This window comes from Neomonachus schauinslandi, chromosome 14 (assembly GCF_002201575.2).
Source record: "Neomonachus schauinslandi chromosome 14, ASM220157v2, whole genome shotgun sequence".
In the NCBI taxonomy this organism is placed as follows: Eukaryota; Metazoa; Chordata; class Mammalia; order Carnivora; family Phocidae; genus Neomonachus; species Neomonachus schauinslandi.
In genome coordinates, this window is record NC_058416.1 from 69,610,219 (window position 1) to 69,626,140 (window position 15,922).

The 15,922-nt window shown below is 56.3% G+C and overlaps 2 protein-coding genes across 5 annotated transcripts in view; both read left to right on the top strand.

Annotated features, from left to right (window-relative positions):
* TBC1D10A (TBC1 domain family member 10A) overlaps positions 1–8,850 on the top strand; it is a 31,391-nt gene extending 22,541 nt beyond the window's left edge. For both annotated transcript variants that reach the window (XM_044921013.1, XM_021703431.1), the window contains exons 3-9: positions 892–999; positions 5,125–5,231; positions 5,916–6,030; positions 6,110–6,175; positions 6,853–7,042; positions 7,150–7,304; positions 7,903–8,850. In XM_044921013.1, the coding sequence (XP_044776948.1) occupies positions 892–999; positions 5,125–5,231; positions 5,916–6,030; positions 6,110–6,175; positions 6,853–7,042; positions 7,150–7,304; positions 7,903–8,409 (1,248 nt within the window). In that variant the 3' untranslated portion in view covers positions 8,410–8,850. The remainder of the gene's footprint in view (positions 1–891; positions 1,000–5,124; positions 5,232–5,915; positions 6,031–6,109; positions 6,176–6,852; positions 7,043–7,149; positions 7,305–7,902) is intronic.
* A 2,215-nt stretch (positions 8,851–11,065) lies between these two features.
* CASTOR1 (cytosolic arginine sensor for mTORC1 subunit 1) lies at positions 11,066–15,603 on the top strand. 3 transcript variants are annotated; one of them, XM_021703451.1, is made up of 9 exons: positions 11,066–11,300; positions 11,920–11,990; positions 13,147–13,334; positions 13,417–13,549; positions 13,809–13,932; positions 14,377–14,490; positions 14,661–14,743; positions 14,842–14,936; positions 15,067–15,603. In XM_021703451.1, exons 1-9 carry the CDS (start codon positions 11,188–11,190, stop codon positions 15,133–15,135), a joined length of 990 nt encoding a protein of 329 aa, XP_021559126.1. In that variant the 5' UTR covers positions 11,066–11,187; the 3' UTR covers positions 15,136–15,603. The 3 variants fall into 3 exon arrangements, with proteins under 3 accessions (XP_021559126.1, XP_021559127.1, XP_021559128.1); XM_021703453.2 differs by having other exon boundaries at positions 11,257–11,792; XM_021703452.2 differs by lacking the exon at positions 14,842–14,936 and having other exon boundaries at positions 11,111–11,300; positions 15,067–15,142.
* Positions 15,604–15,922: the final 319 nt, after the last annotated feature.

Sequence of the window (15,922 nt, forward strand, 5' to 3'; positions counted from 1 at the left end):
TTTCCCACTCTGTGTTTCAGTTTTCCCATTTGTAAAAGACATGATGATTTTTCAAACTGGATTTTGACAGCGGAAGCCTTTTTCTAATAAAGACAGCAAGTATAAGAATTGAGCCCTAGCTCTGGGTCATAAACTACCCCAAACACTTCCTCCTTCTCCTCTCCCAGTCTGTGAGTGGTAGGAAAGACCTGTGGCATCGTAGCAAGAGTTGGAATCAGGACTCACAGCCAGGCCAGCTGCCTCTGCCCTGGGCTGGTAATTGTGGGAGCTCAGGGTCAAGGAGAGCAGAAGAGAGGATTCATGACCAAAACAAAGAGGGAGCCATTCTGATCAGCTCCCATCTTCCTTCTGAGTTCTGCTGAGTTCTCTCCCCTCTAGGTGGGCTGTGTCCTGCCACGTGGCTACTTAAACACCCCCATGGAAGGGCCCAGGCCATGTCTCTGGGCACATTCTGGGTCATCTCAAAAGCTACCCTCCCCACAGCTGCAGCTGTGCCCCACACCATGCAGATCCCTCCCTAGTGATATCCAGTGGTGCTCCTCCAACTTGGAGGAGCATTTTGATTCAGAAAATGGTCATGGGGATTCAGAATTATGTAGGAGACCTCAGGAATTATTGTTTTATCACTGGGCCAGGGGACAGTGAGACTGACATCACCTGGTGGCAGTGTATCTAATTATAGTCATTACTCCCCCTGCCCCTGGCATCCTAGGCTCTGCATTGTAGCAATAGTAGCAACAGGAGGGAAGTCCTCTTTTCTCCCCTTTTCTGCTTGCCCGGTGTGCTTACTGAAGGCCTACCAAACACCAACAGAAGAGCTGGGCTGGCACACAGCCTCCAGAGGACTTGCCTCGGTGGATGCATGAGCACAGTCCTCTTTTTGACTTTCAGATCCGTCTGCGGTGCCAGAAGGGCATCCCACCTTCCCTGCGGGGCCGTGCTTGGCAGTACCTGTCAGGAGGCAAGGTGAAGCTACAGCAGAACTCTGGAAAGTTTGATGTGAGTGGCCCTTCTTTCATCCTACCCTCCCTCCCACATCTCTTGATGTCCTTCACATAGCAGCAGTCCTCCATGTGCTTACTTGGACCTCAGCAGTATGAGCTGATTAATAGGACCACCCATCAAATGCCCCACTGACCAGGCCTGTCCAACCTGTGACTCCTGGGGGCTCTGCCCATCTGAAGCTCCAGCGCTGAGCAGGCTTCAGAGGGATGGACAGATTTTCCATCCTCCATTCCAGCTCTTTCTCTTGTCAACCACCTAGTTTTGTTTTCTTAGGCTTAGTAGGCCACCTCCCAGCTCTTGGTCATCAGGAGGGGACACTCAGACCACTTCCCTGACTCCCTTGGGCTCTGTGCTCTGGGCCTCTGGGGGCCTGCCCTCAGGGTCACTGAACCCTCAGTAACTCTTAGCCTCCCATCCTCGACTCTTCTCCTGCCTCATCCAAGCTGGCCAGACACAGTTCACCCATGCCACTAGTGGGGTTGTCAGCCTTAGGGGTGGCAGAGCCAAACCAGTATCCTTTGGGGTTAGAAACCAGTCAGTGGCCAGAGAGGGCGTCCTCTGCAGGCATGCCTTCCCCTCCCTACCCGTTGCCCCCTGCCCCATGGCTGCCAGAGTAGGAATACCACTCCATTCATGGGACTTCTTAGGGCCCACCTGGGCTGGGCAGCAGCTCCAGCATGCTCCCCTATGGGAGGCACTTGGCTCCCCTGGGGTTACCCCGGCTTACCTGCCAGACCTGGCCCCAGGCATCAGGGTTTCTCCCAAGCTCTTAGGGTGGGTGACAGGCAGTGAAACAGAGTTGCCAGCTACCAGCTCTTTGTTGACATACTTCATGCTTTGGCAAACACTCCTGTTTTGCCAAACCTGTTCCCTGAGAAGAGTGGGTGGGGCGGGGCAGCCTAGAGTTTCTGCTTTTGACCTGAAGAGGGTGAGAGTCATTTGCCAGCAGTACTTGGCCACGGGGCTGTAGGGTTTGGTGGAGTGTCTGGTTGGAAGCAGCTCTGGGAATCAGGGTGATTGGACTGTCCCACAGAGCAGCAATACCAGGCCTCTTGACTCCAGTGTCTTCTTCCATCCCTTTCATTTCAGGAGGCTGCATCCTGGGTGGAGGGGGGAGGTTCAGTTGGGAATCTCTCCCCAAGTCCATGATTTACCTCTGGCTGCTAGAGCATAGGCATGGGAGCCAAGAGCTCCGTCAGCCTGGCCACACTCCTGGTTCCATAGTTAGTAAATGTGAGCACATCCTAGCAGAGCACAGAGCTGTGTGTGCATTTTGTGTGTGGGTAGTAGTGTATCTGGAGAGAAATCAGCCACCTTTGTGAAGTCTTGAGGGTTGCTTGTGGGAGAAGGCTAAGAAAGGCCTTCTAGATCCTCTGAAGCTGAGTGGTGGGTCCCCAAGTCAGTCCTAGGGGCTGGAACAGTGGTTTTTGAGCACACCTAGTAAGGACTTTGCCTGTGGATGACATGGAGGAAGTGAGCAAGGATGAGAAGCTCCCTCTGGCCGCTGTGGACATGACAGCAAGAGGCAAGGGTACAGTGACAGGCTATTGGTGGGAGCACCTATTCCTGTATTCCCCTGAAGACCCAGGTGGTTGACCCCAATCTCAGCTGTCAAGGCAGATTCTGCAGCCTCTCATGGCTCCATATTCTCCCATACTTGCTACTTCTTCCTCCCTCATTGGTCAGGGCAAGACCTCTGTCCTTTTCTTACCTGGTTTTCTTCTCTGGCTTCACCTCATGATGGTGTGAGTGCCTTCAGGCTCTCTTGGAGGTTGCAGTAGCTGCATCAGCTGCCAGCAGCCCACACCTGCCTTTGATTCCCAGAGCCCTTTCTTCCCACAGGCCCTTCAGCTATACCTCTTCCTTTCTCAACCTCCCATGTGTGGTTAAGTGCCTTGGGCTGCTGAGGTACCAGGTGAGCACATCCTAGGAACTGACTTCTTGAGTTCTCAGGTCCCTACCTTACGAGAGCCCTCTGGAGAATTTGTGGGGTCCTCCTCCCTTTCTGACAAAAATAATCCTGCTTTGTACTCAGACAGTATCTAGCCCTGGGCTTGACTTGGGAGGTTCATAGGACACACACAAGCCCCATCTTTAGAATATGTGGGACTCTAGAGGTTGTACACCCACTTCTTCAGCTGTGTGCCTGACCAAAAGCCCTCTGAAGGCATCTGGTCCTTCTCTCCACCCTCCAGCCTTAAACACTCTGTCAGTTTTTTTGCTCAGTACTTACTCTCTCATGTCAAGTTACCTGACACCCTAGGGTCTTTAGTTTAATGTTGGGACACACCCACTGAGGGGGCACAAGAGGGAAAGGGACTTTTATGAAGACACCTGCCAGTCAAGGCCAGGGCCTGGGTCTGTGCCCACGGGTGTGTTTGCTGAGAAATCTGGCCCTCATCCCAGGGGGCCTTCCCTAATGCTGCATCAGCCCTGCAGGCAATGTGTACATGGTCTGCTTCCCTGCTCAGCTCTCTGGGTTTCCTTTTTATTGATTTTTTCCTTTCTATTTTTAGGATCTTTTTAAAAGATTTTATTTACTCATTTGTGAGAGAAAGAGCACACAAGCCGGGGAATGGCAGGCAGAGGGAGAAACAGGCTCCCCGCTGAGCAAGGAGCCTGATGTGAGACTCAATCCCAGGACCCTGGGATCATGACCTGAGCTGAAAGCAGACACTTAACCAACTGAGCCACCCAGGCGTCCCTATTTTTATGATTTTTTAAAAGATTTATTTGTTGATTTTAGAGAATGAGAGAGCACAAGTGTGTGTAAGTGGGGGGAGAGGCAGAGGGAGAGGGAGACAAGCAGACTCCCCGCTGAGCAGGGAGACTGATGTGGGGCTCGATCCCAGGACCCTGAGATCATGACCTGAGCTGAAATCAAGAATTAGACGCTTAACCAACTGAGCCACCCAAGTGCCCATATTTTTTCTTTCTTTCTTTCTTTTCTTTTTTTTTTTTTTTTAAGATTTTATTTATTTATTTGACAGAGAGAGACACAGTGAGAGAGGGAACACAAGCAGAGGGAGTGGGAGAGGGAGAAGCAGGCTTCTTGCTGTTCAGGGTGCCCGATGCGGGGCTCGATCCCGGGACTCTGGGACCATGACCTGAGCCGAAGGCAGACGCTTAATGACTGAGCCACCCAGGCGCCCCTTTCTATTTTTTAAAGTTGAGGTATTTACAGAGAGTGAAATGCACAGATCTTAAGTGTGCAGTTCAGTGAATTTTGACAAATAATACATATCCATGTAACCAACAAGCAAATCATGATATAGTACATTTCAAATGATGGGGAAATGATTTTTCTTTGTGTAATACTTTGTTTTTAAAATGGTACTCATGTTAAAATGTTCACAGAAGTTCAAAGAAAAGAGTAAAACTTTGTCAAAACCCCAGCACCCAGAGATGGCTCTGAGTTTAATGGTTTGACAAATGTCACATCCTACCAGATAGCACTCTGTGCAGATCCTTCTCTCCTTCTCTCTCTCATACACACACACACACCCCTTCCTAAATAGGTGATGCCACTTGCATAGGGAGACAGCAGAGGAGTTGGGATCAATGGCTCTGAGTCAACCTGGCTTCCAGGCCCAGCTCCACCATTTTTCTAACCATGAGGACTTGGGCAAGTGACTTTTCTTTGATCCTCAGTTTCCTCATCTGTGAAGAGCATCATGATAGGACTTTTCTTTGAGGTTGAGAAGAGTCAGTGAGGCCCGCGGTGCCGCAGAACAGTGCTAACAGGTGATAGCTATTGCTTTGATAGTAGCCTTCCATCTTAAGGACCTAAAGTGTTTGAATGAGTCCTGACTAAAGTGCCTGAAGGTTATTTCCAGCCACAGCTATGACAGACACTCTTGACTGCGTGGGTCTTCCTGGAGCCAGGATCACCCCTCAGGGTTTCTAGGGCCCTTCCCTCCTTGCCTCTTTGCCCCTTCTCTCTCATTCTTCTCAGGCTTCCTTACCTGAGCTTCCTGACTTGTCTTAAGGAAGGTCCAGTTCGTGATGGGATTGGGTGGGCATTGCCCCTGGCAGAGGGCTCCTCCATTACCTGGGACAGTTGTATCTTCCCAGCAGCCATCCCTAACTCCTAATACATGCTCTTGATCTTGCTTCTAGGAGCTGGACATGTCCCCTGGGGACCCCAAGTGGCTGGATGTCATTGAACGTGATCTGCACCGGCAGTTCCCTTTTCATGAGATGTTTGTGTCCCGGGGAGGCCATGGGTGAGCAGGCTGGATCTTATGGGCTGGAGGTGATTCTGGGCCCTGTCCCTCAGGGCGTGGAGGATGTAAAATGAGTTTGGGTGTATCTCAGGGGCCCAGAAACTGGGAGCCCCAAACTCCACTGTTAGAGTTTCCCTTTGGTTTGAATCGGATGGGTCTCCTTAGCTTCTTCTCTTACCTTTGGGGCAACTTTCATTTACTCCCCAGCGTGCTAGAGCTTGCTGGGTCCTCTTCTGGAAACAGGTTTTGGTGGGGAGAAAGAGGGTTAGAGATAACTGGGTGGGCAGAAGGTATGTAGGAGGGGAAAGATAGGCAGGCCAGGCCAGAGGCCCAAGACAGACACTTGGGACAAAGCTATCTGGCCAGGGAGACACAGCTGCTGAATGAGAGGCCCACACTTCCAGCCCTGACATACTCTTACCTTGTATCTGGTATCCTGCCTGGCTCTCCCTCTGCTTTCTCTTTGAGCCTCTGCTCTTAGCTGTCATATGGGGTGGGGCAGGGGAGGTGCCCTCCCTGCCTCCTCCTCTGGTCTTGTGAGAGTCTGAGTGCTGCAGTGGGAGACCAACCCCTTGCTGACCATAGTTAGGTCACCAGGGAGGTGCAAATTCTGAGACAGGTCTGGTCTGGTAGGGGGTGGCAGAGTCATACCTATCTTCCCTGCCCCACTTGGCCCTTCTACAGCCAGCAGGACCTATTCCGTGTGCTGAAGGCCTATACCCTTTACCGACCTGAGGAGGGCTACTGCCAGGCCCAGGCGCCCATTGCCGCTGTTCTGCTCATGCACATGCCTGCTGAGGTACCACCAGGCCCTGGACGGGTAAGTGGGTGGGCAGGGAATACCCAGCAGCAAGGCCTCATGTCTCTCTCGCCCACAGCAAGCCTTCTGGTGCCTGGTGCAGATCTGTGAGAAGTACCTGCCTGGCTACTACAGTGAGAAACTGGTGAGTGCTTGCTGGGTCCAGACCAGGCCTGGGACCTGCCCTTTGTGGCCTGTCCAGGCTTTTCTCTCCACAGCCACTGTTGCCCCAGCTTAAAACCTTCCCAGACTTCTGTTGCTTTCAGGTTGAAGACCCAAGGCCCTCCAAAGTGAGGTCTTCTAGGCTCCAGAGTTATCGGTTCCACCCTGGCCTCCATGGCTGCTTCTAGCCATCTGGCTGCTTGGCAGGATCACAGTTCTTCCAGTGCACCAAGTTCCTCCCTGCCTCAGCCTTGAGGCTTAAACCTCTACCCCCTTCATTCCCATAATAACCCCTCCTTTCCTTCAGCTTTCAGCCCTCAGGGAGCTTTTTGTGACTCTGACAAGTGGGACCTCTGGCACAAGTTAATCCAGCATTCCTGGTTCTGCCATATTCTGGGCACTTAGCCACCTCCCCCACCAGTGCCCACCCTGTCCCCCGTCTCTTTGCCCCTGTGATTCATCTGTCTGCCCCTTTTCACTACATGCTCCACGAGGTAGACCAACTGTGTGTGGTTTGCTCTTCAGTGTATCCCAGCACCCAACTCAAGGTTGGCTCCCTGCAGGCAGTAGCTGCCTGAGGGATGAACGAATGCCTGCCTGGTACTGGGAGCCGAAGTGTCGACTACAGTCCTGGCCCCACGGCCTCACTGTGTCCCCCAGGAGGCGATCCAACTGGATGGGGAGATCCTCTTCTCCCTGCTGCAGAAGGTGTCACCCGTGGCCCACAAGCACCTCAGCCGGCAGAAGATCGACCCGCTGCTGTACATGACAGAGTGGTTCATGTGTGCCTTTGCCCGCACCCTGCCCTGGAGCTCCGTGCTTCGCGTCTGGGATATGTTCTTCTGTGAAGGTACTGGGCTGGGCTTGGGGGAACAGCCCTGCCTCTAACCCAGCCCACAGGGGGCCTCTATTTTCAGAGAAACTCCTTACAGGTCCTTTTACCACCCCCTCATGCAGGAGTCAAGATCATCTTCCGGGTGGGGCTGGTGCTGCTGAAACATGCGTTGGGCTCCCCTGAAAAGCTCAAAGCCTGTCAGGGCCAGTATGAGACTATCGAGCAACTGCGGAGCCTCAGTCCCAAGATCATGCAGGAGGCCTTCCTGGTCCAGGAGGTACGGCCCACACCCTCCCATCACCCCTGGGTGGGAGTGGGAGACGTGGGGGCCCTTTAGAAGGGGCCTGGTAACTCTCTGCCCCAAAGGTAGGTTACTGGTGCCAGGCCTGGTGCTCAGCAGCTCAGGATGGTGTGGGTAGACCTTATCCTCCTGTCTTAATGAGAAGACAGAGGCACAGAGAAGCCTAGGTTTGCAGGGCCTTCCCTGTTCTGAACCACTTGGGAATGAGAGGAGCTGCAACTCATCACCCTCTCTTCTTTCCTGTACTGCATCCATGGCCTTGGCTTTATTTTCCTTTTTTTCTTTCCTTTGTGGGTTTTTGTCTCTCAGGGACTGTACTTAGGTGACACATAGTTAGGCAAGTGGACTCGAGTTGTGGGCAGCTTTCTCCTTTGAGGCAGTGGGTCCCAAGTGCCTGGCTCACCTGGCACTCGGCTCTGGGACTTGTGATCACCACAGGGACCAGACCCCCATTATTCCTAGGGTCAGCCTTTAGTGACCAGGGCTGGGGGATGGTGAGGGAGAGCAGGGCCAGGTTGGGAAGTAGAGGGGAAGTTTCTTCCTGGTGCCCATCTTCCTGTCACCACCCACACAGGTGGTAGAGTTGCCGGTGACAGAGCGCCAGATTGAGCGTGAGCACCTCATTCAGCTGCGGCGCTGGCAAGAGACCCGGGGTGAGCTGCAGTGCTGCTCTCCACCCAGGCTGCATGGTGCCAAGGCCATCATGGAGGCGGAGCCAGGCCCCTGGCCCACCCTGCAGCCTTCACCATCCATCCGCCTGCCCCCAGATGCCCTGCTCCCTGGCTCTAAAGGCAAGCCCAAGCCACCCAAACAGAGCCAGAAGGGGAAGGAGCAATGGAAGCAGGCAAAGGCAAGCGGGCAGCTGGATAAGCCCCCAACCCCAAGTCAAGCCAAGGTGGCAGCCGCTGCAGGAGATGCATGTCCCCCACAGGATGTGCCCCTGAAGGATCCAGCCCACCAGGACCCAGCCCCGCAGGACTCAGCTCCCCAGGATTCAGCCCATCACCGCTCCCAGGATTCAGTCCACCACCACTCCCAGGAGAGCCTGACATCCCAGGAGAGTGAGGACACCTACTTGTAACCCTGGCAGCTCAGGCCTGTGGGGTGGGGTCTCCACACACCTACACGGCTCACAGACTGACATTCGAGGGCCTGCCCATGCTCTGAGGGCCCAGCTGCCTGGCCACTGGGTGGCAGAGAGTCTGGCTGGCCCAGCACAGAGTCTGCCTGAGCCTTTTTATTTATTTTCTCCAGAGTGGAGCATGGGCCAGCCCAGCTCGGTCAGACAGAAGTGAGGACCAATGGTCAGGGCCTCACTCAGCCCCCTCCTCCTGGGGGGATGCTTCCCAGGGCTAGGGTGCTGTTGTGAGGAGAGAGGGTGGGGTAAAAGGTGGGGTGCTCTTTGTGTAAAATAGAAACATGGTTTTGTACAGAAATAAACAGGCTTGTGTAGAGAGTTGGTGTATGGCTAGGGACTGGGAAGGGGAGCAACCCCTGGTACTCAGCATCTCTTCTCTCTACCCTACAGAGCCCCCATCCTGGCCCCAGCCAAGCACTAGAGCCTCTCTGAGAAGTACCTTTGCCATAGGCCAGTCCTTGTTCCTGACCCCCACTTTCGCTTACCCCATCCCCTCTGCCCCGTGTCCACCAGTCTGCCATGGATGAGGGTCTGCTTCCCAGGCCTTGATGCCTACCCATCTCTGGGGGCAAGGGGAGGAGGTTTTCTTAAGGAGGCCTTTTCAGGGTCTTCCTCCACCAAGTCCCCTTGCCTAGATGCCACTTCAGACCCCAGTAAGGTTCTGAGTGTTCATTTTGGGTTGAGTGCTGGCACCAGGAGTCGGGGACCATGAATGCCCTTACATGCTAAGTCCAGGCCTCCATTGGACACAGAGGGATGAGGGAAGAAGTTTGGGTCTTTAATAGAAGGCTGCCTGCGGTTTCCTGAGCACTTACACGCTGGGCTGGTTGTGTCACCAGCTGATCAGGTAGGCTCTATTATCCCCATTTTACAGATGAGGAAACAGAGGAGCTGCGTGGGAAAGATGAAGCTGGTTGATTTGCACCTAAAAACCCCTTAGCTACCTCTCCTGACCAGGGTGCCTGGTGACCTGGCAATGCCCCTTAGGGCCCAGGCGGTCACAACCTGATGACTGGTGAGGGTGAGGACAGGGTGTCCCTGGGAAAGGCCCCCCCCTTCTGCTGAGGAAGCAGCTTTTCCAGTCAAACAATAGCGGCTGTTCCTGGCAGGCTACCAAGCTGGGCTGGGCCATGGTGGAAGGGGGTGGGAGAGGGAGGAGAACTCCCTAGGAGTTTTCAGGCATCACGGAGCCTGGGCCTGGAACATCTTGTCCTGGTACAGCTGGGGATACTGAGGCCTAGGGAGGTCAAGTGTCATATGAGCCTATCAGGGCAGGCTACCCACTTCCTGCCTCCCACCTCTCACCCCTGTATTTTCCCACCCCATCTGTACCTGCCATGAGAGGCTTTGAGGACAATCCCTTCCCCCTGGCTCTCCAGGGGACAGGCCAGGATGTGGCAGCTGCAGTGTTCCACAGGAATCCCTTGAGCCAGAGAGTCAAGGGAGGGAGGGTGCTGCCCAGCTTCCATCCGCCTACAGTAGAGGTTCTTGAGCAGGCAGGAGGCTTGTGTAGGCCTGCTGGGTCCCAGTCAGGCCTGTGGCCGGCTTTAACCTGTTTGGTTCCAAGCCTTAGATCTGAAGCCTGAGGGCCAAAGGCCCTCCAGAGCATGCTCTGTCTGTCCTGCTACAGGGCCAGCCTAGGTGTGCTGATACCTGCTTAGCCTTGGAGTCTTCTTAAACCTGAGGCGGCCTGAGCAGAACCCAGTTCTAATGTTGAAATGAGCCCAAGTTGGTCTAACAAGCCTCCGATCTGGGGCATCTGCCAGTGCTGGGGGCCTCCGTGGGCATGAAGCAAGTTTACATGTGCTCAGGCCAGCTGGGTTCTGCTAATGGCTGCAGGCTTTGGGAGGCCTCAACAGGGCTCAAGTCTCAGGTCTGAGATCTGACTACCCAGTGAGCCCCAGACACATGGGCCTGTCCCCTGAAGTCTGGGCCTTGAGCATCCCTGGCCCAAGCGCTTAGTCTTGAAGGATCTCAAGACATAAGCCTGGCCACCTCCATCCCCTACCCCACAGTATGTTATTCAGATGTAAGTGTCTGGGGCCCTCCCTATCTCTGTGATCCTCGTGGGTAGGCGCCTTCTTCCTCCATAAGGGGAAGGAGGGAGAAAGGTAAGACACTATTGGGAGAGAATCAGAGTCACCGGGGCTGCACAGCCTACTCCTACCCCTCCATACTCCAGAGTTTTCTGGTCAGCACTCTGGTTCCAGCTGAGCCCCGGTTCGTCTCGCGGCCCTTCGGAGCTTCAAGGATATCAATCATAAGACTGAAGGACAGAAGCCATTCCACACTTCCCTCCTCCACATCGGCTTCCGATCCCAGCGAGAGAGGAGACCTGCGGAAAAGGCGGAGCCCCAGAGAGGGGGCGCGGTATGGGCGGGGCCTGGAGGACTCCAGCGGGTTGGGATCAGCCTGTGATCCCCGAGCCAATGCTAAAGGGGCGGAGTCATTAGAGGCGGGGCTCGGCGGGCTGGAACGGGAGGGATGAGGCGCTGACCTTAAGAAGGAGGCGTGGCCACTTTGGATAGGCCGCCCGCCCCTCAGGGCGTGGCTGTCAGGGAAGTGGACGCGGCGTGGGGCTGGGAGGGTCCGCAGCGTAGCTGGCGGCATGGACGCGGCCGCGCAGCGGCTCCTTTAAGCTCCCGGCACCGCCCCCGCCGCCCCGCCCCCGGAGGCGGCTTGGGTCTAGTAGGCGGCGGGGTCGGGTCCGCGCGGACTGTGATGGAGCTGCACATCCTAGAGCACCGGGTGCGGGTGCTGAGCCTCGCCCGCCCAGGTCTCTGGCTCTACACCCACCCGCTCATCAAGCTACTCTTCCTGCCCCGCCGCAGCCGGTGCGCGCCCGGGTTCGGGGGCACAGGTTGGGGTGGGCTCCGCTGTTGCTTCGGGACGGGGTCGGGAGATTAACATCGCCGCGGGGCGAGCGGGAGTGGGCGGGGGGGGCGCTTCTCCTCCCCACCCCCCCCCCCCCCGCCGCCATCCGGCTTGGGCCTACCCTCCCTGGGACCGCCGCCTATCCGGCCCCGTGAGGCCCCCTCCCAGGGCCAGTTAAGGCGCAAACAACCTGGGATGAGCAATGCTTAACTCCAAGTGGTGTGAAATGGGGGCAATTCCTTCAACTGGCGACTGCGGGGAGCTTCTTCCAGACGCCTCCCATCGGGTCAGAGGAGCTGGTCTAGGGGGCCCAAAGTCCGACGCCCCCAGGGCTGTAGTCGCGGGTGAGCCTCTCCTCCTTCCCGGAATGGAGGGTCGGGAGCTCCTACAGAGGTCGGGAGGCGAAAAACAGTTCGTCATTCCGGTGATGAGGCCCACACCCCACTGGCCCGGTGAGAAAATTGAGGCTTGAGGGGGCAGGGAGGCGCCCAGCAGGGGTCTTTCTGGGCGAACTGGAGCGAAGTCCTGCCCGCCCCCTCCGCCCAACCCAGGCTGAAGATGCCCCCCACCCCCATCCAGGTGCAAGTTCTTCAGCCTGACGGAGACCCCAGAGGATTACACGCTCATGGTGGACGAGGAGGGCTTCAAAGGTGGGGGCTGGGCTGGGGAAGGATGTCGTGCTCCCCTCTTTGTGGGATTCTCACTAGATCCTGGGTTCCAAAATCGCAAGAGCTGGGGCCTTGAAGGTAGATGGGTCTGGGTTCGAATTCGACTCTGCCATTGACTGGCTGTGTGCCCTTGAGCAAGTCACTTCCTCTTTGTAAAATGGGTATAGTTATGGTTCTCTATTAATAGGGTCCCATGAGAACTTTATAGACAGGGCTGTGAAGGGCACTTAGCAGCCTCAGGCCAGTGGCAGGGCCTCAGTGACAGTTCAGGGCAAGAATCAGAGGTTCCTGTGGCAGTTATATCCCCCTGGCCATTATTTCTCCCTGGATTTATCTCTCTGGTGCTGATCACCCCCTCCCTGGCTGGTCTGGGAACTCCAGGAGTCTGAGGGTTGGGAAAGGAATGCAGGAGCAGGCAGCCAGCCCACGTCAGGGTCCTGGGGGGCCTCCTGGCTGCAGTTGGGAGATTAGCAGCCACCCAGGCCCTGGCTCCTGCTCTGGACTGGACGCCAGCCTGGTTCCTCCCTGGTCCCTGAAGCTGACATCTGGCTCCTGCTCCTGCCAGCCTGACCCCTCCTCACAGGCCTGGAGCCTCAGGCCACAAAACTGAGGCTTGGCCCATCCTCTACTGCAGCCCTTCAGGCCTTCGTTTCCCTGTTTGTACTGCAGGAAAGTCTAGGTCTGCCGAGGGAGAGGGGCATCCCTCAGCTAGCCTTATTTGCTGACGCCCCCTGGTGGTGCCACATGGTATAAAACCTCTTAACCACGGAACGCTATCATGAGGTATATGCTCTCATCCCATTTTACAGATGAGGAAACAGATTCAGAGAAGTTAAATCGTTTACCCCAGATCAACAGCAAGTAAATGGTGAAGCTGGGATTTGAACCCAGGTCTGTCTGAATCTGGAGCTCCAGTCTTAACTGGGAAGTTTCCATCCCTAGCAGGCCAGCACCTGAAGCACTTCTTAGTCCTTGCATACATGCAGTTCTTAGGAGCAGAACTTGGGAGAGGGAGACAGCCCCAGTCTCCACACCCTTACCTTGGTAGAACCCCCATCCCCCCACCCCCAGCACAGACAAACGAGGGGTAGGGGCCAGCCCCATAGGCCCTGACCTGGTGTATACTTCCTACTCGCAGAGCTACCCCCATCTGAGTTCCTTCAAGTGGCTGAGGCCACATGGCTGGTGCTGAACGTGTCATCCCACAGCGGTGCAGCTGTGCAGGCTGCTGGGGTCACCAAAATTGCCCGTTCAGTCATTGCGCCATTGGCGGAGCACCATGTGTCTGTGCTGATGCTGTCCACTTACCAGACGGACTTCATCCTGGTGAGTTTTTGGCAGGCTCCAGTGCGGGGCAGGGTGGGCATGCCTGGGGACTCATGTGATACGTCATCCCCCTGTGGTCCAGGTGCGGGAACAGGACCTGTCCGTGGTGATCCACACGCTCTCCCAGGAGTTCGACATTTACCGAGAAGTGGGCGGGGAGCCTGTGCCTGTTGCCAGGGATGATTCCAGCAATGGTTTTCCCCGTTCTCAGCATGGTGAGGCTACCCTCTGACACCCAGATCTAGGCAGGGCCTCCTCTTCCCACTGGGGCCCTTCCCTTGTGAGGGCTGGTCTGTGGGCGTGATACCAGCTGACACTGACTGCCTCACAAGATAGGGAGATGTGGTGGAGGAAAGAGGTGGGTTCCTGTAGAGCCTGACCCTACACCCCACCCAGGCTCCTCCCTGTCTGGCCACCAGGGGGCGCCCCAGCCCACAGTCGCCCTGACAGCTGCTGCCTGGTCCCTCCTAACAGGGCCTAGCCCCACCGTGCATCCCATCCAGAGCCCACAGAACCGCTTCTGTGTCCTCACACTGGACCCTGAGACGTTGCCAGCCATCGCTACCACGCTCATCGATGTCCTCTTCTACTCATACAGGTGGGCCTCGTTTGCACCTTGTCTCTTTGTCCTCACACCGTTGTTCCCTATGCTGTGTCCCACCACCTTCTGCATGTCCCTCTGTGCTCACACCTTCTGCGCGTCCCTCAGTTCTGCCAGTCTGTGCCCTGTTCTGTGTCTTGGGTTCCTGGCAGCCTGCAATGCCCATGTGCCCCTCACTGATGTTCAGGGAAGATCCTGATGCCACAGCTTCAGCCCTTTCCTGTAGTGTGAACTGAGATCACCCTGAGCCATGCTTTGGTCTGGCTGTCTGCCAACCCTGGGGTCCAGTGTCTTTGGAGGAGGCGAGATTCATTGTCCTCTCCCCTGACACCATCAGGAGATCAGGGCCCTCAGACAGGGGAGGAAAGTGGCCCAGAGAAGGGAGGAGACACAGTGGGCTGGGTGCCCCGAAGAGCACTTGAGCCTCCTGTCCTTTTCCAGCGCCCCCAAGGAAGCAGCCTCTGGTGGTACTGGACCCAGCTCCATTACATTCTTTGCCTTCTCCCTCATTGAGGGCTACATCTCCATCGTCATGGACGCTGAGACGCAGAAAAAGTATGTGACTCCTGAGCCCCGTGGACCACAGAGCCCAAGCCCAGCCCTAGGGAGGGAGGAGGTAGAGTGTCAGACTCTGAGGTCACCAGGTCCCCCTGCTTCCAGAGGCTCACAATGGGGCAAGGAGGGGACGGGTGGGTGCTGTGCCCACTACCCACCTGCCTCTCCAGGTTCCCCAGTGACCTCCTGCTGACCAGCTCCTCAGGAGAGCTGTGGAGAATGGTGCGCATCGGTGGACAGCCCCTGGGCTTTGGTGAGGGCTGCTTCTTGTGTGTTGGGGACTTGGGGAGGACCTGGGGGAGCGGCCAGGATGATCCACATGGACTCCCCCCCCCCCCCCATAACCCTCAGATGAGTGTGGGATCGTGGCCCAGATCGCAGGCCCCCTGGCTGCGGCCGACATCTCTGCCTACTACATCAGCACCTTCAACTTTGACCATGCCCTGGTGAGCGCCATGGGTTGGGCTCCTGGAAGGACACTGAGGCCCAGGAGGGTGGGGAGGGTGCAGGATGAAGTCCATCTAGGCCAGGAGGTCGGCGTGGCCCTGACCGCTCCCTCTGCCCACCTGCCCACAGGTGCCTGAGGATGGCATCGGGAGTGTCATTGAGGTCCTCCAGCGACGGCAGGATGGCCAGGGCTCCTGAGGCCTCCACGCTCTCCCTTCACCCCAGGCTTCCAGAGACTTCTCTAAGCTATTTCCTCAAGCTCTGGGATGAGCCCTCCCCACCCCCATTCCTGCCGGGGGACCCCCTTCTTCTGCTCTCTGTACATAAACTGCGTGCAGGCACCGGCTCTCACGTGGACACGCGTGTCTACCCACGCAGGGGAACACGGTGCTCTGGGCTTCCTCCGGGAACCCCTCACCCCATCACTCCCTGCGCGGCCTCAGCGTTTGCACATTCCCTGCCTGAGGTCCGAGCCATCCCCCCTCTCAGCGCCCCGGGCCAGCTGCTCCCCGGACAGGGCCCTGATTTCCGTTCTGCCTCTGGCTGGGTTGCCTTCCCTGGCCAGGTGATTCTGACAGTGCCTGCCCCTCTGGGGGGCCTCTGAGAAAAGTATTTTTACATCTTTCTCCATTTTTTATTGACTTGTTAATAAAGGGCTTGTAGTTATGAAGGGTTGGGCCGTGGTCCATGGGGGTTGTCTGAGCTTGGGCATGGCTGCTCTTCGGCTCCTCCCAGCCCCTCTGCCTAAAGTCCTGGTCTGTCCCTATGTAGCTGGCTCTGGCTGGGCTCACCTAACTCAGTTCTCACCTCCGGGAGAACTGAACCTTTGAGAAGGGAAGTGACTTAGCCAAGGTCACCTGATTCCCATCCAGGGCTACCTGCCTCTGAAGCCCAGCCTCTTTCTTCCTTCCTTGCTGTTTCTGGAATAGCCCAGAGAGTTCTGAACATGGTTAGAGACTCAGAGACCCTCCTGCCTGGAGGTCCC

Coding starts and splice junctions, on each gene's coding strand:
- CASTOR1 (XM_021703451.1), top strand. CDS start 11,188: ATGGAGCTGCACATCCTAGAGCACCGGGTGCGGGTGCTGAGCCTCGCC. Junction 11,301..11,919: donor TTCCTGCCCCGCCGCAGCCG/GTGCGCGCCCGG, acceptor ACCCCCATCCAG/GTGCAAGTTCTTCAGCCTGA. Junction 14,491..14,660: donor GACGCTGAGACGCAGAAAAA/GTATGTGACTCC, acceptor CTGCCTCTCCAG/GTTCCCCAGTGACCTCCTGC.